We start from the raw sequence: 25,316 nt of genomic DNA, 5'->3' as shown, positions 1-25,316 counted from the left end.
CAGCAGGAAGGTGAGTATGAATGTTCATCTGGATAAAACAACTTAAGCTGTCCAAATAATTTCATTTGTGACATCAAGTACTCCATAAGAGCAGAAACACAACTGAATACAAACTTTTTGTAAGTTATGCTACAGAGTTCATAGAATATTAAGCCTTTCAAAGTGGGGTAGGTCTTCTCATTGCCTCTTCACCTTCTTAGAATCAAATTTTAAGCAGATGTTTTAGGGTTTATTTCCTGCTGTTGTTATGCCGCTGTCTATATCTACCACTTAAGCAGAGAGATTATTCCCATTCCATCCACTGAACAAAGTTTACCTCTTCCAACTGAAATTCAGTTCCTGTGAAGCCTCCGCCAATATCTAACATGTTCATTGTGAAACCAAATTCTCCCTAGAGATGGAAAAAAATACTTTAAATGCTTATCCAAACTGTCATGACTACAAGGACATTTCAAAAACCCCTTCCCAAGGAGGTAAATAGAATCTGTTCTCATCTTTAGTATAGCTTCAGTTTTGGTATCTACCAATAAAAGCAGGTTTATTCAGTGTTGTATATATACTGTCTTCCTAACGATGTCTGTACTGTCTTGTAGACATGCAAGTAAGTTACTATTTCATCCCTTTACCCACTTAAAAACCTTAAATATTATCCCGGAGGGGTGCCTGGGTGGCTCAATCAGTGGAGTGTCCCACTCTTGGTTCTGAGCCCTGAGAGGGCTCCATGCTATGTGGAGACTGCTTGTCCCTCTCCCTCTGCTCCTCCTTCTGCTCTCAGGTGCACACACTTGCGTGCACACTCTCTCTCCCAAATAAATGGTAAATAAAATCTTTGAAAGACAAAGGAAAAAAGAGGAAAAATAAGTAACACCCTGGCTTAAAATATCAAAATAATTTAAGGAAAAAACTTACAGCCATGTCAAACACACATCGAGCATCAGATAGAGCGTGTACATATACTTGAGATTCTTTGCAAGCACTTGAAACATGAAATCTGGAAGAAAGAGAGTAATAAATTTAAAGCAACAGCAAATTTTAGACACCTTTCCTATAATTCTTTTCAGTTCTCCTTCACCATATTGACACAGTATTCGCAATAACCTTATTAAATACTTAAAGAATTGGAAGCACAGGCCTCTAATTATCCAAGTTATAATAACCAGCCTTTCAGAAAAGGCAATGTTTGGGTAATACTTTAATTTTATAAAGAATTTTTAACAATGAGTTATCAGGCTTTATAAATATCAGATAAGGACATGCCTTTCTGTATCTATAGTAAAGTAACAAGCACCACTGATAAAACTGGGTCACAAAATCTGTAATTGGAATGTATAATTTTATCTGGCCAAAAATAAAAATGTCTATTATGAAATACAAATGAACATTAATTCAGCTGAGTATTACTAACACTTATTAGTATTACTTATTAAGAGATACTTATCAGACATTCAAAACGGAATACCTAAATTTAATCGAATATGGTTCTATATCCTGATTGTGGCAGTAGTCACACAAATACATTAAAGTTCATGAAGTATAAAACCAAGAGTCAATTTTACTGTATGGTAACAAATAGAAATATGAAAACTCTCAAATATGTCATTATTTGTCATATTTGTCACTTAAGGGAAAATTAAACTTAACAGTCATGATTCTTTATCCATCTTTATGAACAATTTAAAAAGATTTTGCACTGTAATGAGATTAGCAATGGACTGGCAACTCAAAAATTTGGAGCTTTGTGTCCAAATTTGACTCAGATCACAGTTCTGAGACTATGATCAAATCATTAAATCTCTCTGGGTCTCAGTTTTCTGCACACATAAAAATCAAGAAGTAAAACAATGTCTGATTTACTGGCATGCCCAAGGGATTGAAAAGGAAAAAAAAATTAAAGATGGGGAAAAAAAATAAAATGACACAACTCAGATGAATGCCACTTTGGTATTCATTAGAATTCTAGTACAACCTTTCCCTTCAATTTAAAAGGAGAGGTTTTACATTATGAACTTAATTGAATTTTTATTTACTATTTTTTCTCTTAATTAGGAAAGAGGAGGTGCATGTATAAAGTTATATGAAGGTTAAGTCATGTTTTTCCTAGACTAAGAAAATATGTATTAAACTGAAAGTTGAATCTACTAGAGTTCATGCAAATAAAGTCTCAAAAAAATCATCAGAAAGACAAAGGTTTAACATAGAAATAGAAGTTTAAAACAAATACTCACTTAACCCCAATTATTTGGACATCAAGTTCCTTAGCACATTCCAAGAGATGCCTACAGTTCTTCAGGGTAGTGCCAAACTTCATGTTACCCTCTTCGCCTCCAATATTATCTTCTGTTGCAATATGTAGTAAGACCCTAAGAGAAGGGGAAGATGATTGGGGCAGAGTTGGTTTACATCATCATCAGCACATGTGAAGCCTGAAGATTGTAGGAAGTATGTTGATTATGTTGCCAGTGCTCCCAAATCCAGCGGCGGTTGAATCAAGTGAACCTAATGAAAAACAATCCTGTACAGAGAAAAAACTAGCCATTAGGGCCTAAAGCATGAAGCTTACAAGGATGGGAATTTGGAAAATGCAGGAAGTTAAGACTCTGTTGTAGCAGCAAGAGTCAGTTGGGCTCTGTAATGAAAGACGACATTACTTTCAAATGAAGTCCATCAGTCCATAAAACCACCTAGAAAGACTAAATTGAATAGCAATGCCATCATTGTCTTTCAGTTAAAAATATCAGGGCTTTTACACGTTTCAAGTCTCCTATATTGCTCCAGCTAGTTACCCTTCCACCACCTACTCCTATTAATCTCTTCCATCTTACAAAAAACAAGCAAGCTTGGAGTTATCTTATGTGTCTAAACAGTAGCCTTTTAGATACAGAGTCAAATCTACTCGATATTTTCTTCCAAATCATAACAACCAAGACAAAATGATCGAGACTATCTCAGGAGATACTCAAGTAATTACAAACCACTAAACCCCACAAATACACAAATGCTGTTTGTAAATTCCTTCCCCCAAGGAAGTCCTAAGGAATGACTGATGGTCAGAGGAGATAGTCTCATAAAAGCAAAATTATTCTTCCTATGGGTAGAATCAGCTCTATTAAGTATGTACCATCCACTTTATAGTTAAACACAGTAACCCCATATCAGGGCTTATCTTCTGAAGATCATATAACAAAGATTTTTTTAGAGATAAGTGGTTAACTAAAAATTTCCCCAAAAGGCCTTTATGAAAAACAAAGGTTTCCAGGGTAATCAATCTTGTCAGGACACCTAAGAATACCATCAAAGTCAATAATAAAAAATGTACAAGGAAAATATGGATATGATACACATTTTTAAGGAACACAAGTAATAACCCATTAAAAAATAAGCAATTTTGTACATATTAATACAATATGCTTTTAGTATATCCTAAAGTCTTGACATACCAAATCACGACCATATTAAATTTGCCTTTTTTGCTCTTTAAAAAGTAAACTTTTTAATTATAAAAAATCTTGGGATACATGCAGGTACAAGTAAAAAAAAAAATTAAACTTCCTATTCAAAGAGAAGAGTGGGTTTAAAAGAGAAACCCCTCAAAAATGTACAGACTAGGCTCCTAAAACACTGTCACTAAGGACAAATCACAGCCAAAGGAAGATTAAACCCTTAGCTAACTAGGAAAAACAGCTGACCAATACACATCCTATCCCCAACATGACAAATAACTAGTAGGGTTGATGTATTTTCATAATCACATCTGGTGGCCCTCATTTCATCATCCCAACAACCACATTTTATTCCTTGAATTAAAGATTATAAATTCATATTTTAAACTGTCCTTATCTCATCCCAAATCTACAAACAGGATCCGAAGAGGGTAGGCAATAAAATGCCATTTTCCATATAGGAACTTTAAATAAGTAAAAAAATATTGTAATATATACCACTGCTCTACATAAATGTCCTTTTCCCAGGCCAAAGACAAATCCAAACCCTAGGCTGTAAAGTAATATTCACATGTACTCAGTTTTACACTTACTTGGCATTTGGGTGGTTACGTGCAATTTTCTTCAATTCAACTTCATTGTCACATGTCATGGTGTTCACTCCAATTTTTGCTGCATACTTTATTTGAGACACTTGTTTGCAAGGACTTATGTAAATGATGTTTTCTGGAGATACACCCAATTCTTGCACTAAAGCCATTTCAGTCTATTAAAAAAATTTAAAGCGTTGTTTAAAAAGTAACATTTTTATTATTTTTCATTTAATTACTACTTTATACTTTTTTTGGGGGGGGGCTAACCTCAAATTATATAAAGTTAATTAGGATAGCATAATGTCACAGTTCACATATCCTGGTAATGCTTACTACACTACTGTTTAAAAGCCTTCAAAAAGGTCTAACTATACCATCAGAGAAATCTCATGATTTACAATTAGCTTGTTGTCATCAGAAGTTAATGGTCTAGCTGGCTCTATCTAGCCTAAGAATGAGGAATAAAAAGTTCTTGATTAAAGATAAAGCTTTTCAAGTTTCATCTCACTGAAACTTTCCTTTCATTGGTACACCTTAAAAGTTTGTAAGTTTCCATTAGGCTGCAAATTTATACAAGAGTTTAAAAACATCCAAAAGTAAAATTACCTTGCAATTTTTCTAACTGCTGTAACTAAAAGTTAAAGTGTGTTCTAAAATGTTGCTGTTAAGTGACTAAGTAATGAAAAATACTTACTTTACTGGAACAAGCAAATCCAGTTCCAAGAGCTGCCAAAATCTCAAGTACAGCTGGAGTGGAGTTGCACTTTACTGTGTAGAATGGCTTTATCTGAGCCACTATGTTCTGCCACTGACTGTGTTTCTTCACAATCTTTCCAAGATCTCCCACAAAAAATGCATTTTTCCCTGTCTATTACGATCATGGGGAAAAAAACACAAAGGAACTATTGAAAATAGAGTACCACAAGTAGTAACTCCCTCTTTTCTCCACAAAAGAGCTAACCTATTCTTTTATATACACTACTACATTTAAGGTTTAAGAGTAATTAAGCAAGATTCAGCACACAGGGAATCCAAATACCTTTTTCTTTCTTTTTAAACTTGATTTACTGTGCTAAGCTGGCATGTAAAATATTCTCTGCTTTTTAAAAAAATGTTATTATACGGATTTTCTACTTTACAACTGCCTCAAATTTGAGTGAGTACAGAAGGAGAGCACCGGTTTCCTTCCATGCTTTCGTAAGCTATTTAAATATGTATCTCCGTTATAAATTGCATCTAACAGGACAGTAAAACAACAAAACAATACTAGGAACCAGTGTTTAAGGAGATAAAGTAGAGGGCAGCCTGGGTGGCTCAGCGGTTTAGTGTCGCCTTCAGCCCAGGGTGTGATCCTGGAGACCCTGGGGTCGAGTCCCACGTCAGGCTCCCTGCATGGGGGCTGCTTCTCCCTCTGCCTGTGTCTCTGCCCCCCGCCATGAATAAAATAAATAAATCTTATTTAAAAAAAAGGGGAGACAAAGTTGATACCCTACGTATCATAGGGATGACAAACTGGAATTTAAAAAATATATTAGTACACTAAATGGCAGATAAACCTGAGTAAGGATATTCTTCCCTCAAAACTTGAGATTTTCAGGGTGCTTGGGTGCTTAGTCAGTTAAGCATCTGCCTCCAGCTTAGGTCATGACCCCAGGGTCCTGGGATAGTGCCCCATATGGGGCTCTGTTCAGGGAGTCTGCTTCTTCCTCTGCCTGCCACCTCTCTACGTCAAATGGATAAATAAAATCTTTAAAAAATATTAAAAATAAATAGAAACAAATTTTGATTAGGGATCTGGGGAGACAGATAAGGATTTTAACATCGCTACTCTAGGGGTAAAAGAGATGATTATACCATGTCAGGCAAAGTATAAGTTACTCAATGTTGGATGGGAGACAATCTTACACATTATCTAAATATTGTTTGAAAAGCCACGAATACAAAATTACTGCTTTCTACTCTTTAATACACACTGGAAAATGGACCTTATTGGAATATACGGACTAGGAAATAGACATGACTGGACATGTTTTTTGTGTGGCAAATATAGAACAGTTATACTCAAGTTACTCCATCCTTAAGATATGCCATCCCTAATGTTTTAGAGACAAAATTTATTTTTACTTTAACACAAAAATAGGGGGTGAGCAATTATAGTTACCAGCAAGAGAACCGGGGTTTAAAAACAACCCCCCCGGCCCAAGATGTTCGGTTGTAATCATCCTTGAGCCATACAATTAAATGACACTGCTAGAAGAGAATAGGGTTGCAGACTAACCCTAAGTGTTACTTAATGTGGGATAATTCAAGATTGTGGAACAAGAATAATGAAAGAGTTATTTCAAAGATCATTATCTGACCTACAAAGAATGTTGCACAAGTTAAAGAGAAAGGTCAGCGTACTTCCACTACGAGGTTCTCTAGTGACATGAGATAATTAACTATAGAATGGCTTGACTATACAACAGACTGAATAGTATGAGAAGTGTCACTTTTTTCTCCAAAATTCTGATGACAGAAGAAAGATAAAGGGATTTTGCTGAGGTGTGGGGAGATTTGAGCACATCTCTGAAGGTCAAGAGTAGTTTTTTGGTATCTTATTACTGAACACCAGTAACATGAGAACAATTTTTCAACAAATTTGGGGAATATGGGAAATAAGCTCCAACAAAGAAATTTTATCAGTAAGACAATAAAGGTACTTCTATCACTAAGTATAAAACAAAAATAGTCTTTAAGTAGCAGTGAATATGAGTCTATAGAAGCTGACACTTGGTGCAGTAGAGAGTAAGCATTCTGTATTAAGTTATCAAGTTCTCAGCCAATATACACAACCAAGATTATGTGAAATATAAATTACAGGGGATCCCTGGGTGGCGCAGCGGTTTGGCGCCTGCCTTTGGCCCAGGGCGCGATCCTGGAGACCCGGGATCGAATCCCACATCAGGCTCCCGGTGCATGGAGCCTGCTTCTCCCTCCACCTGTGTCTCTGCCTCTCTCTCTCTCTGTGACTATCATAAATAAATAAAAAATTAAAAAAAAATAAAAAAATAAAACCATATTTTTAAAAAAAAAAAAAAAAAGAAATATAAATTACAATCTACTCAAGCATATAGTTGAGAAAAACAACTTATCAAGGAGAACAGCCATATACCAAGAAAATAGAACATATAAGAGCTGAGTGTTAAAAGGCACAGCAGAGTAAGAATGGTTGGGAAACCATTAGTTTTAATGTGGGATAGAAAGAAAATCTCATCGCTACTCAAGGGAAGTGTTTGCATCAAATGAAGACAATGTGGAGAAGTTATAAACATCTGAAAAAAGTACTTTTATCAGATTAACATCTTGGAAATAGAGCAACTAGAATTCAGAAATTTATACACACTGTAACTGAGAAATATGAGATGGCACACTTACCAGGGTATGTTCATAAACATAGTTATCAATAACATTTCCAAGGTTTGTTCCTTCATCCAACAGGCCAACGGAGTAGTTTGCATCATCAAGAAATCCTTTCATCTCAGCCGTATTCCACAAAGCCGAAAGTCATAAACCAGGAAAAACAAGAGACGGGCCACCAAGCCTTACGTCTGGGTCCTTAGAATATGCAACAAACTGTCAAAATAGAAGTTATTTCAAAGTCTGTATTATTTCACTAGTTAACCTTAATGTAGTAGTTGTCAATGAAAGTGTGCTAAGTGCGTAATTTAGTGAGGAATCTGTGATCGCTTAACATTTGCAGAAACACTAGATCATTCGATATCTTTTTGGTGCCCGTTTTAAAGTGAATGTGTATTTTATACTTTTAAAAACCAAGCTCAATATGACAACTTAAGATAATCCACACATGCACAGTTTATTACCAGTCAAAATGGTCACCTTATTCATAGAGTTGGAGACCCAGTCACTATTATTCATCTTGCTTTGTGGTTCTCTCATAACATACACAATTTAAGAAAAACAAAACAAAACATATGCATTCTAAGTAAAGAAAGCTAGTGAAATACCTATCTGCAGCTAAGTAATCCAAATACTGGTCTAAGCTTCAATATACTGCCAGCCACATCCCATAAATTCTACAGTAGGGGAAAAAATGAAGTCATAGAAATGAGTAGGGGTGGAGAAAGTGACTTTCGTGGATCATCTGTAGCTTTGATACAGACTGCCTAGGTCTCGCTTCAAGCTGGAAATGATATTGGCTCTTTCAGGTTAGCAGTGTTTAAGTCTCTTATGAGGTAAGCTGAAATCTTTATTGGACTAGATGTAGAAAGACCCATATGTTTGTGGCTGTATCATTTAATATCTATGTGATCCTAGGTCAATTTCTTTAAACTTCAGGTAATTATATTAACTACTGCCTCAAAAGGTTATTGTTAAAAAAAAAAAAGTATAGCATATGAATAAAAAATACTTGTTTTAAGTGTTGTTTCAGAATAGCTTAAGTTGCCAGCTGCCAGAAACACAAAAATGCCATACTTTAAAAGTAGGTTACAAGCGGGCATCTGGGTGGCTCAGTTGGTTAAATGTCTGCCTTCGATTCAGGTTGTGATCTTGGGGTGCTGGATGGAGCCCCATGTCAGGTTCGCCGCTTCTCCCTCTGCCCCTCCCTGCTCATACGCTCTCTCTCAAGTAAAACCTTAAAAAAAGCAACTAGGGACAAGCTAGGCATCTGGTAGGTATATCCTAAACCATTTACTAAAAACACCGAAAAGGCTAAAATACAACCTCTTCCCTATGAAGAAATCTTTCCCCTCCCCAAGATCACCCATTCTCCTCTGGGTAACATACTGACATAAAGGTTTATCATCTTTTCTAAATTCACTGGTCCTTAAACTTTACTTTAAGCAAGGATTTCTTTTAACATAAAAAGTCCATTAGCAGAACAAGTCTTCCAGACAGGATACTGCTTATTATCCAGTACTGATTTCTGGTTGCCACATTAATAATGGACACAGACCAGGTGCTCTTGGTAATCTATTTTAAAACTTGCACAGCTTTTCCTGTGTCCTTCATTCTCCCTTTCCCTCCCTCCATGCTGCTCTATGGTGCTGGTGTTCACCTTTGGTGATGGCTCTTATCTTACAGGTATACTCCATTTCAATGGTTCCCAAAGTGTCAGCTTTTTGAATGCACCAAATTCATCAATAAGCCATCATATTAATCAAATTCCATGAAATACAAACAGTAGTTAGTTCTTCTTAACTTTTAAAACACTAACAACTTCATTTCCAAGAAGTCAACTGTATTCAGTTTAGCTCACCAAATCTCTTTCATTCAAGAGTAGAAATAGGAAAGTTGAGAATATCTCAGAAAAGGAGTTAAGTTAGGCATATCTAAGTGAGACTTAATACTTATGCAGTAAAGTAAAATTGTAGCCAGGACTGATGCAAACCTGTGCCCAGAAAGCACTTTAGGCCTGAGGAAACACTTATTTTAAATAATCTTGAACATTTTAGAGGAATATTCAGCTATGCACTAAGGGAACAAGAAAAGATAAAGGTTACTGATTTTAAAAAGCCTATTCAAAGAAAGAGTACAGTAGAAACTTTCAGTTAAGTTTAGCATCATGATCTTCAAGGTCAAACCGCTTCCATTTATGCTATTAATTATGAAACATTCTTAAGATCTTCAGCCTGACATTTTAGGTTCTTGAGACTCCTAAGTTTCTATGTAGTATTTAACTGGAAACCTGAATCTCCAAGTAAACTGCTGCCAAAAAATCTAGTTTAAAGTCACAACAGTATGTATCTCAATTTACTGTAGTTGCAGTCCTTACAGAATAATTTTCCTCTAGCATCAGGATCCTCAGTACTTAACAAAAACATCATACCCATTCCATCCAGTCTCAACCTGGTGAATGCCTACATTCCTAACGAAAAATTTTTATGGCAGTGTGCCAGGCACTGTTGTAAGTACTTTATACATATTAATTTTCTTAACCCTTAAAACCGTTAACAGTATAACCTTCATTTTAGAGGTGAAGACACTGAGACACAGAACAATTTGTTAGCTCCAGAGATGCCAACAATCAAATTGTGTTTAAAAGCTAAAAAAAAAAAAAAAATCAGTCTCCTCAGCACATCCTTAGAAAAAGGATTCTTTTTTTTAGAAACTCAATGTAACTGTCTCTGATAGAGCTTTCTTTATCACATTTCCATAATCAAGTAACTGTTTCTTAAACATATAAATTCCCCTAGTTGTAATAAATAAAGTTTATTTACATATGGTAGAAAAACATCCTATTATGCTTATTCATTGCCTTTTAACTATTTTCTAGATTTTAACCTTGCTGTTCCTTCTGTATCTTTCGTCTAATTCTCAGATTTGAAATTATGTTTTCCTTTTTAAATCTATTTAATCAGCAGTTTACATGAAACAATGTGCACCCATTTTGACAAATGTATACATCAGCATAACCACTGCTATGAGGGTAAGTTCCTTCTGTTCCTTTTGCAGTAAATCCCCAAATCCACTTCAGCCAACCACTGAGCTCCGTCAATACAGATCAGACTTGTAGAGGTAAAATAATTTTAAAGTATAACCCAGGACCAAACTAAAACAGCTGACAAACAGTAACATGAATAAAGATAGCGGAAAGCACACCCTGCTCTAAAGGATGCAATGCTTGTGAAATGGCTGTATTATTATTCTTGAAATACAACTCTCAAGTCAAAAGTAACCATAGTATTATTTATGTTTAGCTCACCAATCCCTACTTGACTCACAAAAGGACTCTGATGGAAAAAAAAAATTCCATTTCTTATATTGGCAGTACTTAAAAAGAATGAAGGGACTAACACACCTAAACCACTAAAACAGATGTAGTACATGTAACATTATTTGATTTCCTTAATTATACAGAGCACTGCAATAAAAACTGTTAAACCAACACTAATAAAACCTATACATAAAAGATAGTCGACATAAGTGAGCTTAGTTTATCTTCTTGGATGGTCCCTGAAGATTTTGATGCTCCCACAATTCCTAGCTCAGAATAGATGCTCAAACAGGTGGACAAAGGAGTTCACAACTCTTAAAAATGGGGAGTTCTTAAACTTAGGATTGGCTTGTGACAGCAATAAACTCTTCCAAAGTGTTGAAAAAGATGGTCTATCATTCACATCATTCACATTCTTAAAAGGAGCCCAAAAACAGGATACAAAAATGACCCACATATAAATGCAAAGCTCAACTGTCAGCTGTCTTAGTTAAAAACTCAAAGTTATATCCAGGAAATACTAATACCTCTAAAGAACCTGCAACATATAAAGACCTTCAGGTCAAACCCTTTGTTCAAATGAAATGTCACTTGGAAGCCCAAAATTTCCAACTGAAAGGTTGAAATAGGTGGTAATGGGTAAATAGGTAGGCTGATTGTGTTTCTTTTCTACCCCAAATATTATACCCCAATCTCACTGAAAGAGTCCTAAAAAGGAGCCATATTTCCAGGAGCCTTTGTCTAATTTCTTAACATGTTAGCAAAAAATATTTTAAAGCTCCACTATCTCAAAAAGGTTAATGTTCTACATTTCTGCCTTAAAGCTCTAAAGAAATATTTTTCTCGTTTTTCAAGAAGCATTTAAAGTTACTCGGTGATGATACATTAAACTAAAAAATCTATGACATATACAATCACATTCTATGGAATCAGAAAGATAAGTCTCAATGTGTTGTGGGTGAGCAGAGTTTATATTGTATACCAGATGTGCCAAGTTAATCCATCTCAATTTAAAATACCACAGGGAAATTCCAGACACCTCTCCATTAAGAATGTACTCAAACTCAGGTAATGCCACGCCTACCCCCAACACTCCAATCCTGGGTGTAATTTCCAACGGATACTGCACCATCTTTTATGGCTTATTAATCAGAAATGGGACTTATTTACTGCTCCAACACATATATGACCCACTACACACTCTACTCTGGTGCTGCTAGACATTGAATTATTATTTGCATTAAACTTCAGAAAAATCTACCCTGTGTAAATCTTAGATTTCCAAATGGAGCAAATTCATTTTTTCATAAAAGCTCTGGGGTTTAGTTTTTAATCAACACATGCTAGAAAGTATTCTCTACTTACAAGCCTTTAAGCCATGTTCACAACCAAACACATTACCAATATATGGTGAAAGCAAGTTCCACTTTTTCAGTAATACAATTGCTATAATCATAGTACTACTTTTTAAAGTAATTTCGTCTTGGATATTGTAGCTGGGAATAATAAAGTGTTTAACATTCCTTATTTACACCTTTATTTTGGTGTTTTTTGGTAATTTTTTTTTTTTTAAATGAAGAGCTGCCAAAGAAACAAAGGTTCCAAAGAACTGTACACTGCTCCCTGGAGCCTTCCATGAGGCCGCTGAGTCCTCATGTTCAGTGAGGGGAGCTCCAAGAGTAGTGGCTGCAGCAGCTGGGCACTTGCCTTGTTACACACCTGCTACAAAGGCTTCTATAGTTGATTGTACTTCAGAAGAAACTGATACATCTCTCAAATAATCACAAGATAATTCTGGCAGCAACAGCCCACTTGACACCAAGCTGGATGAATATGAGTCTTGGATTTCTGAAGTGAAGACCTCCCTGGAAGTAGAACAGGGAGAGCTGAAAGGTTGAGAGTACTATTTCAGATACATGTAATAAGGAAACCCAACCTTAATATATCAACCACTTTTCTAAAAGGACTTTTACTCATTAAAGAATGAGAACTTCAGATATTTGAATTACACTACTACTGTAAGGAAGCCTAAGAGCACTTTTGGTTTTTAACATATGATTTGAGGACTTAAAACTCAGCTCACAGCTTTAACAATAGACACAATGCTGTCAAAGTCAACTCTGCATTCTACCTCTGACAGAAATGTTACTTACCATATAGAATACCTTTAGAAATAACTGGACAAAAGAACATTAGAAGAGGATTCTCAAGGATGACTTGGCACCTTGGATGTGAGGCCTGGAGAAGGTTCGAATCACCAGAAACAGTGCCAGGAAGCTACATACTGGAAATGGTTGGAAGTTCCAATAAATTGTGTGATGACCATAAGACCATATGGATTTTCACCATACCAGACCAAAAGTAAGTGATGGATAATAACACTAATCTACACTGAGTAACTTAGGATAATCAGGACAAAATCTGCTTCAATCAATGGTTAAGTGGAAACCCAGGAATAGCAATAAACACCCTTAAGCTTACTTTTCAGGTGGTGAGGTAAAAAAGGAAAAAAAAAAAACAAACCTGATTAACCCTAGAGAAAGAACATTAAAGGTGACCGCTGAAGAATTATTTTAAAAGAGCAAGAACAAATAGGATATACATAAGGGAGGGAAAAAAAAAAAAAAAAAACAAAGGAAATGAGCCCAAAAAGACTAAGTTTGAAGATAAAGGCTGCCCTATGAAATGCCTCAAGATTCTAAAAATAAATCTTAATGAGAAAACAAAATACAGGATTGTAATACCAATATACTTTTACATATGAAACTGACAAGATTAGGCTCCCTTTGTCTTGAGGGCCCCTGGGTGGCTCAGTTAAGCCTCTGCCTTCAACTCAGTCACAGATCCTGGGGTCCTGGGATGAGGTCCAGCACTGGGAACCCTGCTCAGCAGGGGAGCCTGTTTCTCCCTCTCCCCACAGCTCATGCTATCAGATAAATAAAATCTTCAAAAAAAAAAATTGTCTTGACTATTCGATGTGAAGGCTGAATTTTTTCTGAAGGAAGTGTATGTACCTCACACAAGTAAAATAATTAAGTATGAATGGGAAATATATAACCATATTAATTTCAAGCTTTCTAAGCTTTCCTAGTGTAGTATAGGGAATAACTCTTCAAAGAAATGCACTTACTATTTTGATTCCTTAGGGCAGATCTCACTGTCACCTCTCCAAAAAGAAAATTATTAATATATAAAACACACATGCAATACAATGACTGCAGCAAGTACAAGATTAAGAAATAGAATACTCATGAAACCCTATACATCTTTCCCAGGTGGCAGTGGTCACATCTCCCCTAGAATAAGCATGTTCATGCTTTTTTAATCACTTCCTTGTTTAATTTTATTGCTCCCTATGCCCCTAAAACTTTGGCTTTACTAGTTTTGAACTATAAATAGCATCCTTGTCATTTTTCTACCATGACTAACATCTTTTGCTCAACATTATAGGCTCCATTCACCTATAGACATGACCGGAGTCCATTAATTTTCATGGCTGTGTAGTATTTTGTGTAGATACACATTTGTCTGAACTGGATCAGTTTTGTGTATTTGGTACTTGTGTATTTGGTATTTCGTGTATTTGTGTAGATACACATTTGTCTGAACTGGATCAGTATTGTGTATTTGGATATTTTGTGTAGATACACATTTTTGTGTAGATACACATTTGTCTGAACTGGTTACTTCCCATATTACTTATAGTATTTATGACATAACTTCTGTTATTTATGTCCTAAGGGCAGGGCTATTCAGACTAAGACCTGCAAACTAGCTGATTCAGAAGAACCAAGCAGTCCATGACATTGGGGGAACAAGAGCCTTGTCTGCTGACCGGCGGTTTAAGTAGCACTGATCTACATGGCTACGTACTGGCAGAACAGCTAGGTTTTTAGTGAAAAATGGTCTTTAACTCCTCTGCTCATTTTTTTTTTTTTTACTTGTGGAAACTCCTTATGAGTTTAGGATAGCAAATACCTCATTTTGAGGATTTGGGGGGAATTGTTTTTGTTAGACTGTCCATGTTGAACATACTAAGATACTCCCTACTTTGGTCATGCCAAATAGAACATGTTGACCATGTTGAACCTAGATAAAAAGATACTATGCTTATTTAGGAACTCTTTATAAACTGGGCATCAGAGGATTCTTGCAGCAAAAAGCAAGCAATAGATGAAAAGTCCTATATTCAACATAAATCTAACACTGTATAAGCACATAAAATCATAGTACAGAATCATACCCTAAGAGTATGGTAAAGAATCAACTAAAATTGAAAAAACAAAAACAAAAAAACAAAAAACCACTAAAATATAAAACTGAAAAGCCCCTACAAATTAAGGGAGTTTTTTTTATTAAATATTAAGAAGAGACGTGTAATTCTTAGGATTCCTATTAACTGGTGGCTTAAGATTGTAACAGCTAATACTACTCATGTTCACAATTAACAATCAATACCTTAGAGCAATGCTGTCCAATAGAACTTCCTGTGGTAACTGAAATTTTGTCACTGCTCAAAACAATAGCCATTAGCCATATATAGCTTGCCAGCACTCACAATTTGGCTCACACAACTAAGAATTGAATTTTAAATTCTATTGCATTTTAACTTTTAAAATATAAATAGCCGGCTGGCTAGTGGCTACTTTACTGAACACAGCAGTGCCAGAGGATACTATTTTCATAAGAATTTTTTTTTTTTTTAAATTCACGAGACACACAGAGGGACAGAGATAGGCAGAGATACAGGCAGAGGGAGAAGCAGGCTCCATGCAGGGAGCGTCTCCAGGATCACACCCGGGGCTGCAGGTGGCCCGGGGCTGCGCCACTGGGGCTGCCCTAGTAAGAAATTTTAAACTTCTAAGGATCAAGTCCACACACATCAATCACAAATTAAAATTTCAATTAATATTTTAATTTGTGATGTGTGCCTTCAAATAACTTTGTTCAAGGTAACAAAGATCAATTCACAAGTTTACAAAGCTAGACTATAGGAGCACAAAAAGTAACAAACCATAGCAAGTTCAGAAGAGAGATTTAAAATGTGTGCTTATAGAAGATAATGAAGAAAAGGCAAAAAGTTCAGAAAGGATCGTTTGAAAATAATTTATTATCTTGGGTACTTCTGGCAATCAGTTAGTTATAAGGCATTTAAGACCTCAGGGTGGCTGAGTATGGCCCAGGCAGGCTGAACACTATCACTCTAATCCTTTTATGCTGAAGAAGTATTTTCTACTTGTGCCATAACGTTCTTCACATTATTCACTGGAATAGAGAAAGGATGGCTAAATCCCCGCTTCAGTTAGCTTGTGACAAATTGCTTAACTGTGCAAGGATGGTCCTGGAATGGAGGTGAAGGACAAAAAAACTATCGGTTTCCTAAGCCTTATCAATGTGAGAGCACCTCACATAGGCTTCTCTGAACAATGGCCCGCCTAGAACAGCCTTCTGTTTATCTAGATTTCATATTTTACAAGGTACAAATACCTTATTCACTCCTAATTTAAGTGTCTCAAAATTTTGGGGAAGGGGTGGGAGGAGTCTGAAGTAAGACCACACAAAGGAGCGTAATGGAATACAAAAATTGGTAGTCACTATTAACCCCCCTGGATCACTGTTTTTTATAATAAATGCAAGAACCATTTTATTCCCTTTAAAAATTGGTCTACAATGCTTTCCAATCTTTTTGGCCCTCCCAGCAAAGACTCTGAATTTACCCAAAGAAAAAATAGCCATGTTCCCCAAACACTGTTTTATCTATTAAGGTATTTTCACATTGTGCTTGTACAGAATACTTTTCTATTAATTTACATGAGCAGTGAAGAGCCATCAAATACTATTTCATGTATACCAGGGGATACATGTACTTTAAAAACAGTGTATTTCAAGGATAGCAGTTTTAGCTTTGTCAAAGAACACCACCAACCATTAATGAATATTCTCCTGAATTTGCTTGCATCACAGAATCTATAAATTATCCAAACTAAAATTTCTTTTCTCCATGGTAAATCAAAAATCTTACTACTGACAACAGCAAAACATGAGAAAACAATACTAGTAAATTCATACAGAACATTATCTCTTAGTTAAAATAATTCATTTCAGTTTAGGGCAGGTCCTATTAAGGCATATGCAAATATTACCCATCAGGAGACAACATGAATATTTAAAATGCTGATGATTCTTACGAAGTTCCTACCTGAACATAGTCAACTAATGACAACCACAGAAAATATTTTAGACAAATATTAAGAGTCCATTTAAACCATTCTATTAATTGAAGCCTATTTCTAGATTTAGATACAACTTATTAAAAAGTATGCTAATGATTAATTCAATAGGACTCCATCACCAGACCTGTTAATAAAAGTAGTGGGTTAGAAGAGAATTTAGTTTTCTGGAAAGGCCTATTTAAAAAATTTTCCATTAGGCTAATTTTATTAATTATAAAACAAGAGTGACAGCTAAAACAATTTGAGAATCTAGCCCAATGGAAAAAAACATACCAGCATAAAGCCCTAAGGAACCCTTTAAAAGACATTCAAAAGCTTTGCCACAATGAGAGGATCTTCATTAATCTTAGAAACTACTAGTGTTGAAACATTTGTCAAATATCTTTATAGTGCTCACCTATTGCATCGTACACATATTCCAAAGAAAAACTATTATGTAAGCAACTACCCAAGTTTCCAAATATTTAATAAACTATCTCAAGATTCAGATGGTTACCTGACTTAAAAACCTAACTCTGAAGGGAAATCTTAGAGCTTAGACCATTTGCACAGAACTATATGCTCTGCAATGCTACATACCAAGGATTTGCCACAAAGGCCAGTGTGTTAAAGCCCTTTTAACGACTTCTGGTTTTCCAAAACAGTATTGTTGCTCCATAGGATTTTAATGTCCACCATAACAAACTCCTATTGATAACTTTCTCTTGCCATTTTTACTAATTCTAGCCAAGAACCTTTGGAGTCAGAGATCTTTTCCGAATTCAAAATTTCTCAGATTTTAGAATGGTACTATAGTACATATGCTTCATATATATACTATACAACATTCTCTAGGCGGCCAGCACCCTGTAATCACAATATTTCTGCAACAAAATTTAAAAATATTGGCACTTAATGGGATAAGATAAAAATAGCAACATCTCAAGGTTTTGTTTCCAAATCAGTTTAGGTTGCTTCAAGAAAGCTATAAAAATCTTAAGTAATTTTTGGACTTCAGAATTCTATGCATAAGGGACTGTGGGCTGGTAGCTTTATAGCAAAGTTCCAAGTGCTATTGTTTTGTTCAACATAATATACATTATATCTAGACATAGTAAGTCAGTTACTTCAGCTGCCAGAACCTTGCAGAGTAGTATCTTTAATATATTCTATCTGTGCTCATCCACTCCTGAAAGAGTAAACTATGGACTTTCCCAGTACTACAGTATTTTAAATAAAAACTACTTTCCCAGATTTGCCAGACTCATTTATTAAGCTATCAGTTCACTGATACAAGTTTAAGAGGAAACACCACTAGAAATATTATTCAAATAAAAAAAAAGTCCATCTTTTAATATGATCTTCCTTAAATCATGAAGCTTGTTCTTCAATTTCCATCTCAGAATCTATTTGTGACTGTGATGTCAACTAGACCCCAGCCCAGAAAAGTTAAATCTCCAAGTCAATGAGGGGAGAATATTAAATATATTGGAAATAGAACTGATTACTAACAAAAATTAAGAAATCCCAGACTTGGTACTGAGATGGCAGATGACAGCAACAGTGCTACTCTACTATGCATACAAGCCACCTGGTTAAAGTGCAGCTTGAGTCAGGTTTGGGTGGGGCTAAGATTCTACATTTCTATTACAGATGATGCTAATCCCCAAAACCACACTACGTTAATAAGTGGTGCTTAATACACTCAAAAATGAGAATCATTATTATCAGCTTAGGGCTAAAGGAACTGTTCTAGTTATAGCTATGATTTTAAAAATAAGCAGTATGCTCAAACTCACACAGCTAGGAGAAAGCCAGTATGAGAAATCTTCTAGTCAGGTTTCTAAGTCAGTAGAACTTGCAAGAAATCCTATTATTTAAACCGTTTTCCTCCCCTCTTTAGCCTTGCAAATGTGTTGAAAAGGTCTGCTTTAACATACTTTAGATAGAGCAAACATTTTTTTTGATAGAATCTATTTAACAACATCAGACTATAGAAACACTATATTAATACTCTAAACTTTTCTGAAAATTTCAATTGTTATCTCCTCCAAGTCTCTGGACAACTTAGAAACATCCAAACCTCAAAACCCAAGTTTCAATAGCAAGAAATGTATAATAAATTTTTAAAAATAATAAACTATGTAAATCTAGCAGCACAAATTCAAAGAACAGTTTACTGTCGAATTGTATGTTGCAGTTTTAGGTACAAAATTCATCCAAGAAAGTGGCATGCTGGAAGACATACATGTATCATCTCTCAGTAAGTCCTCTAAAAGCAAACAATTTTTCCCACCAGCTGAGTACTATATAAACCCATTTTATGAAACAATTATCAACTCTAGTAATCCATTATACCAGGCAAGACGCTCAAACTAGAAAAACAAGAAGATTCATCTCTTATATCCCATATTGTGGGGTACAGTTTCTGTTAGTGGAATGAAGAACACAATCATTTGCAATATTTAAATGCCTACATCTTAAGTTAAAAACAAAATACAAAATCTTTCCAACTTATATTAAAACCTGGGCTAGGGGATCCCTGGGTGGCTCAGCGGTTTAGTGCCTGCCTTCGGCCCAGGGCCTGATCCTGGAGTCCCAGGATCAAGTCCTACATCAGGCTCCTTGCATGGAGCCTGCTTCTCCCTCTGCCTGTGCCTCTGGTGCTCTCTCTCTCTCTCTTCTGTGTCTACCATGAATAAATAAATAAAATCTTTAAAAAAATGTTTTAAAAAATAAATAAATAAATAAAACCTGGGCTAGTTAAGACTTCCTAAAGCTTGGCTTTTAGTATGTACCTAAGTATAGTAATACTTGTTATGTACCCAAAATAAATTTTAAGTGATCCAATCATTGGTAAACAATGCATACAAAGCTGAATCAGTATACCCATAACTGTCAAACCTTTATGTTAGAACTATTAAAAAGCGCTTTAAAAGTCACTTCACTTTAAGAGATAAGTACAGTTTCAAGTTCTGAAAAAAACTAAGCAACAAAGAACTCTCCTTTACTTCAATTTACAAGAGCCCCAGCATAGATATGAAAATACTTACATGGACAAGTTAGGAGATGGAACCCCCCTATCATCAGCTAGGTTCCCAAGGTGGCTCAGCGTTGAAGTCGAACTGCTCTCTATACAGCACTTCTCCTAGGCCCTCTGGGTAGTTGTATACTTGGTCAGAAAGTTCGCCCTAAAGAAAGGAATGAAAATAGTAGTAAATAGTCCTAAATTAAGAAAACTAGCCTGTTCTTCGAGCAGATTAAATTGACTTAAAGATTAACTGTGGGAATAAGTTTTAGTTTTAAAAGTCTTTCATCAGTCACATTATACAAATGATGTTTTCAAAAGGTTTACCATAATACCAAGTACTTTTTTTCTGTAGTAAAAATTTCCAAGCTGCTGTAAGTACAAAATTCAGAGCTTGATGTCATGATCATCTTTCCAAATCGCCTTATCTACCTAACACAGTTTCCAGCCTTCATCTAATTTCATTTTCACTTTTATTCATCTTCTAAAACCCAAATTTCTCAGTGCCCTAAAATTGAAAACTTCCAAGTACCCTCATCAACCTGATGTATAATGTTCTGGCATGATCTGTAATCTGGAACTACCCAGAACATTTCTTTTACTCTCCAAATTTCAAGTCCTCTTTACTTAAAATGTAGAATCTTACTACATACCAAAAAGATCTTAGCTGATATGCCACTTATGTGAAATAATGCTTGATAATTGCCTTACACAGCAGGCAAGTATTTAAGGGTTGTATCTCTTCCACATACCTTAACCTATCTAGACTTTCGTCTACAATCACTAGAACTATGAATGTGAAGTGCTTAGCATGTTACAAAACGCTAAATTTGAGCCACGGTTATTACTGATTATGGTTTGCTTGGATGGATTTCTCACCTTCAAACAAAACTGCTACATCTATACTTCTAATCATAATTAGGTGGTTGCTACTTTAAACTAATATAACCTGACAGGGCTTCCTAGAAAAAGTGATAAGGAAGCCAGAAAAGGATTAAACTAGAAAGTATAGGGTTAAGAATCAGAAAAATTTCAAAAGTACCCTAGACATATGTAAAGCATCTCAAAAAAATAAAAATTAAAAAAAAAATAAAGCATCTCTCACCACCAGGATAGAAGCATCCTTGTGGTTCTTCAACCTACTAGGAGAATCTGCTCACACTCTTGGATGAGTCAAGAACCCATACAGACATGTAACTGTGATTATAATCTTACTATTAAATTTCAAATAATATACTCCAAAGATTTTGATTCTTCCCACACCAAGATAATTTTTAAAATAAATTAAAAGCTGATTCATGCTGAAGACAGAGTTTATTCTCAATTATCCTATGTCTTAGGATAATTACTCTGGGTGAAAAGACTCATCTCACCCCTACTAGGTATCCACACAGCTATTTTGCTTAATGTAACCCAAGAGCAGTGGCGTAAAATGTTAAAGATATTAAACTTCGGACATTCAAAAATGTTCTTCAGCATGATCTCTAAAACATTTCCATCTAACAAAAAGATACTAATAGGAAATGAAGGCCCTAAAATATGAAAGGCACATAGGCTAAGAGGGCCAGTTACATACAGGATATTTGTACAGTTAAAATAAACCATAAGGAATTTAAATGAAAATGTGAAGAAAAAGAGGTATAGGAAAAGATAATTATTCTTATTTAGAATGGTATGTGTAATCAGTTGCAATCAAATTCTTTAACTGAAGAGAATGTCTCGTTACATCTATGTGAATGAATAAGCATGGGAAGAACTAGTCTTGACTGAAAGCAGTAGGTCTCTACCACACACACACAAAAAAACCATTATTTTAGCCTAGTATCCTCAAATTATCAGCATTTCCCTGAATAACAAATATTGTCTTTACCAATGACTTTTTAACAAGTTGCTACATGGCATTCTTTCCCCAAACCCCAAACTAAAGTCTAATTATGAGGAAAAAAATCAGACGGCCAAATTGAAGGACCTTCTACTGGATATCAGGCCAATACTACTTCTCTAGGCTGTCAAGGACATGACAAACAAGGTTAAGAAACTGTCAGAAAGAATTGGGGAAAGCACGACAACTAAATGTAATGTGGTACCTTGGATTATCCTGGAACAGAAAAAGGACATTAAAAACTGATGAAATTCAAATAAAGTCTGCAGTTTAGTTCACAGTAATGCATCAAAGTCAGTTTCTTAGTTTTGACAAATGTACCACAGTAAAATGCTAATAAGAACTGAATGAGAAGTATGCACCTCCGTACTACCTTTGCAACTTTTCTGTAAGTCCAAAATTATTTCAGAATAATTTATTTTATAAAATTAGGCAAAGTATTCACATAATGGACTACCACTGAGGAATAAAATAACAACCTACTGATCTACGTATCAGGGTTAAGTATCAAAAAATGTGCTGAATTAAAGCCTTTTGCATAAAATAATGCTAACAATATAATTCCATTTACATGCAAGTTTTAGAATAGACAGATCTATGGTTTAAAAAAAAATCAGAATCCTGGCTGCCTCGGGAAGAGTGGGGCGGGGGGAATAGCATTTAAAGGGGTAAAAGAGAAGTTTCTGGCAATGCTCTACGTCTTGATAGATTTGGATTACACTACTCTTATTTTTTGTTAGAACCTACAAAATGATAGATTAAAGATCTGCGCATTGTATCCAAAGGTTTTTCTTTTTAAGAATAAACAGTATTAAACTACAGCACATACTTATGAACTGAAGATTGGTAAAGTGTTCTGGTGTCTCCAACTTTAAATGAAATACACGGAAAAATGAGATGGATTGATGAATGGATAGCAGGATGTCAAATAAAGCAAAATGTTGCTAAATGAATCTAGGAGAGGGTACAATTATTTTGCCTTCTATGTTTGAAAATGTGTAAGTTAAATAAATCTGACAAGAAAGAAGGCACCGATTACGTGATCACTGCACCTACTAGAACTCATTTAATTAGGAGCCAATCTTTCCTACTAAATGTAAACTTCTCAGGGCTTCTTTGTCTTCATGACCATGATCTGCATTCTCACATTTGTAAAAATATAATAATAAAGATCAGGGCCTTGCCTGACAATCATTAGCCATATTTCTGCCAGGTTAGTCCCATCAACTCTTCCCCCCACACAGCACTTCTCTCTCTCTCTCTCTCTCTCTAAGAGTCCTCAGGTTCCCACCCAAGCTGGGGGCTTAAAGGTCGAAAAACTACGGGATAGAAAACAACTTAAAAGATCCAAGATGCCACCACAAAATCCAGTTAAATCTGAACCTCATAGGGCTATAAACTGTCCCCGACTTCAGGTTTCTGACCCAGCAGTTTCGCCCAAGACACATACACGCTCAAATATTTTGGGCAAGAGTTAAAACACGTCACCATCATTCCTGTTGGCAGTCAAAATAGCACTTGATAAGCCACCCAAGCCTACCGTTCTCCCTCTCACTGCCCAGGAATCGTGGCGCGGACGGGAAAACGAAGCCATGGTGACTAATCCTCAGGCTCCAGGAGGTGACTGGGGTGAGTGAAGGCGACTTGGCCCAATCAGGAGCGCCGCAGGGGGCGGAGTAGCAGCCCCGAGGCTTCCAGAAGGGGCCAAAGGCCTCTCCCTCGCTACCTGACACCGGGGCTTCCCTGCCTCCGGGCCTCGAGTGGCGTCAACTTTCCTCCACCCGAGGGGGGCCGCACTCCCCGCACCCCAAGAACCAGTCCTCCTTCGGCAGCTGTCACAGGAGGCCGCCGCCGGGCCCGCCCCGCTCCATTCATAAGGCCCCGGCCGTTGCAACCCTTCGCGCCGCCCGCGGGGTTACCGGAGGCGACGGGGCTCCGGGCTGGGGCTGCGGGAGCAAGGCCCCTCAAGGCTGCGGCCCGGCCCCCCTCCCCGGAAACAGCAATGCACCACGGGAGAGGGGTGGGGGCCGCACGCCGCCGGGAGACTGCGCCGACCCCCGGCGGGGACCCCCACGAGCGCCCCCACGCGCACACGCCCCCTCACCTTCACCGCGGCGGCGGCGGCTCCCGCTCCGCCGAGCGGCAGGCGGCCGCCGGAGGGCCCCGAAGCGCGCCCGCCACCCCAGCCCGCCGCGCCGGCACCGGCCGCCGCCACACACACCGCCGTCCGCCATGTTCGAGGCAGCCGGCCGCGGGGCACTGCGGGCCGCCGGTCGGGCGGAGGGGCCCAGCCGGCAGGCACCCGGCAGCTCCCCGAGGCTGGCCCCGCGCCCCCGCGCCCCTCGGGTCGGTACTCACGTGAGATAACGGCCCAAAGAGTCGGGTAAAGCGTCTTCTCTTTTTCGGCGGAATTTTTAAAGAGGGATGTGGTTACCTTGAGCAGAAATACCCAAGGCGGCCTGGGCCATAGGCTGCGGGGACGACGTGGGGGGAAAAGCGCGGCACCGACACCAGCTGTGCAGCAGTGGCGGCGGCGGCCGAAGGGAGAAATAGAACAACAACGCGGGCAGAAGAAGAATGGCGAGGATTGGGTGGGGAGAGGATTCGGCCTCGTCACACTGCAGAGCCGAAGACCGAGAAAGGATGAAAAGAGGCAGAGGTGGAGGAAAAAAAGAAACACTGCAGCCGAGCGAAAAGCCAGAGAGTGTGGGAAGGCGGCGCCGGAGATGCCAGTATTTATAGCGAGGGGGCGAGGTCTGATGACGTCACAGCCGGCGGGCTGCCGCGCGAGCGGGGCGGAGCAGGGCTGCGGCCCGGGTCGAAGGGAGGGAGCGGAAGAGAAAGGCGTGAGACGCGGGCAGCGGGGCTGGGGGCGAAAGGGGGCGGTGCGGGCTACCCTGCGTGCAGGTGCCCAACGCCTGTGGCTTCCCGCCCTCCCGAGGGCCGTCGCTCCTCACCCGGCGGAGCCCCGTGCGCTCGGACGGGGGCGGGCGAGGGGAAAGGGACGCGCCGGGGCCGGAGCGCAGCGTCACCCGCGCCTGCAAGCCCCGGGCGCCTACGCCCCCGCCTGCGGCTGGTCCCGGCGCGGTGGGAGTTGGGCTCGGCGCCCCGGCGGCCCCGACTTCCAGAGCCGTGCTGGGCCGGGGGCAGCGGCTCTCGTGCACCGCCTGGGGAGGCTCTAAGGGAGGCCTGTAGGGCCTTCGCCGGAGCTCCGCCCCTCGAGAGCGCGACGCTTTGGGAGGGTCCCACCGGCTGTGCCCGGGGACTGCCCTCCCAGGGTGAGAGAGCGCTCTCCTCCGTGGAAGCCAGTTCCTAAATGGCCCGGGATGGATGGGCCCAGCGCTGGTGAGGTTACCGAGAGCCTCCTGACCGCGTGAAAATGTCCCCAGTGCACGTATGTTACAATATGGTGCAGTAGGATTTTTTTTTTTTTAAAGGAGTGT

At 38.1% G+C, this 25,316-nt stretch overlaps 1 protein-coding gene across 3 annotated transcripts in view; it reads right to left on the bottom strand.

Annotated features, from left to right (window-relative positions):
- AZIN1 (antizyme inhibitor 1) overlaps nucleotides 1–24,575 on the bottom strand; it is a 30,500-nt gene extending 5,925 nt beyond the window's left edge. The window contains exons 1-9 of one of the 3 annotated variants that reach the window (XM_041769073.1): nucleotides 24,232–24,573; nucleotides 20,017–20,154; nucleotides 12,471–12,616; nucleotides 7,451–7,648; nucleotides 4,728–4,901; nucleotides 4,034–4,206; nucleotides 2,226–2,360; nucleotides 910–991; nucleotides 317–391 (exon numbers count right to left, since the gene is read on the bottom strand). In XM_041769073.1, the coding sequence (XP_041625007.1) occupies nucleotides 317–391; nucleotides 910–991; nucleotides 2,226–2,360; nucleotides 4,034–4,206; nucleotides 4,728–4,901; nucleotides 7,451–7,552 (741 nt within the window). In that variant the 5' untranslated portion in view covers nucleotides 7,553–7,648; nucleotides 12,471–12,616; nucleotides 20,017–20,154; nucleotides 24,232–24,573. Of the gene's footprint in view, nucleotides 1–316; nucleotides 392–909; nucleotides 992–2,225; nucleotides 2,361–4,033; nucleotides 4,207–4,727; nucleotides 4,902–7,450; nucleotides 7,649–12,470; nucleotides 12,617–20,016; nucleotides 20,155–24,231 lie in introns of all 3 variants that reach the window. The other 2 variants (XM_041769074.1, XM_041769072.1) reach the window with 2 other exon arrangements.
- Between the last annotated feature and the right edge of the window lie 741 nt (nucleotides 24,576–25,316).

Source organism: Vulpes lagopus, chromosome 9 (genome assembly GCF_018345385.1).
Source record: "Vulpes lagopus strain Blue_001 chromosome 9, ASM1834538v1, whole genome shotgun sequence".
Classification (NCBI taxonomy): Eukaryota; Metazoa; Chordata; class Mammalia; order Carnivora; family Canidae; genus Vulpes; species Vulpes lagopus.
Note: the sequence above shows the minus strand (reverse complement) of the source record. Positions and strands in the feature narration are given on the sequence as shown.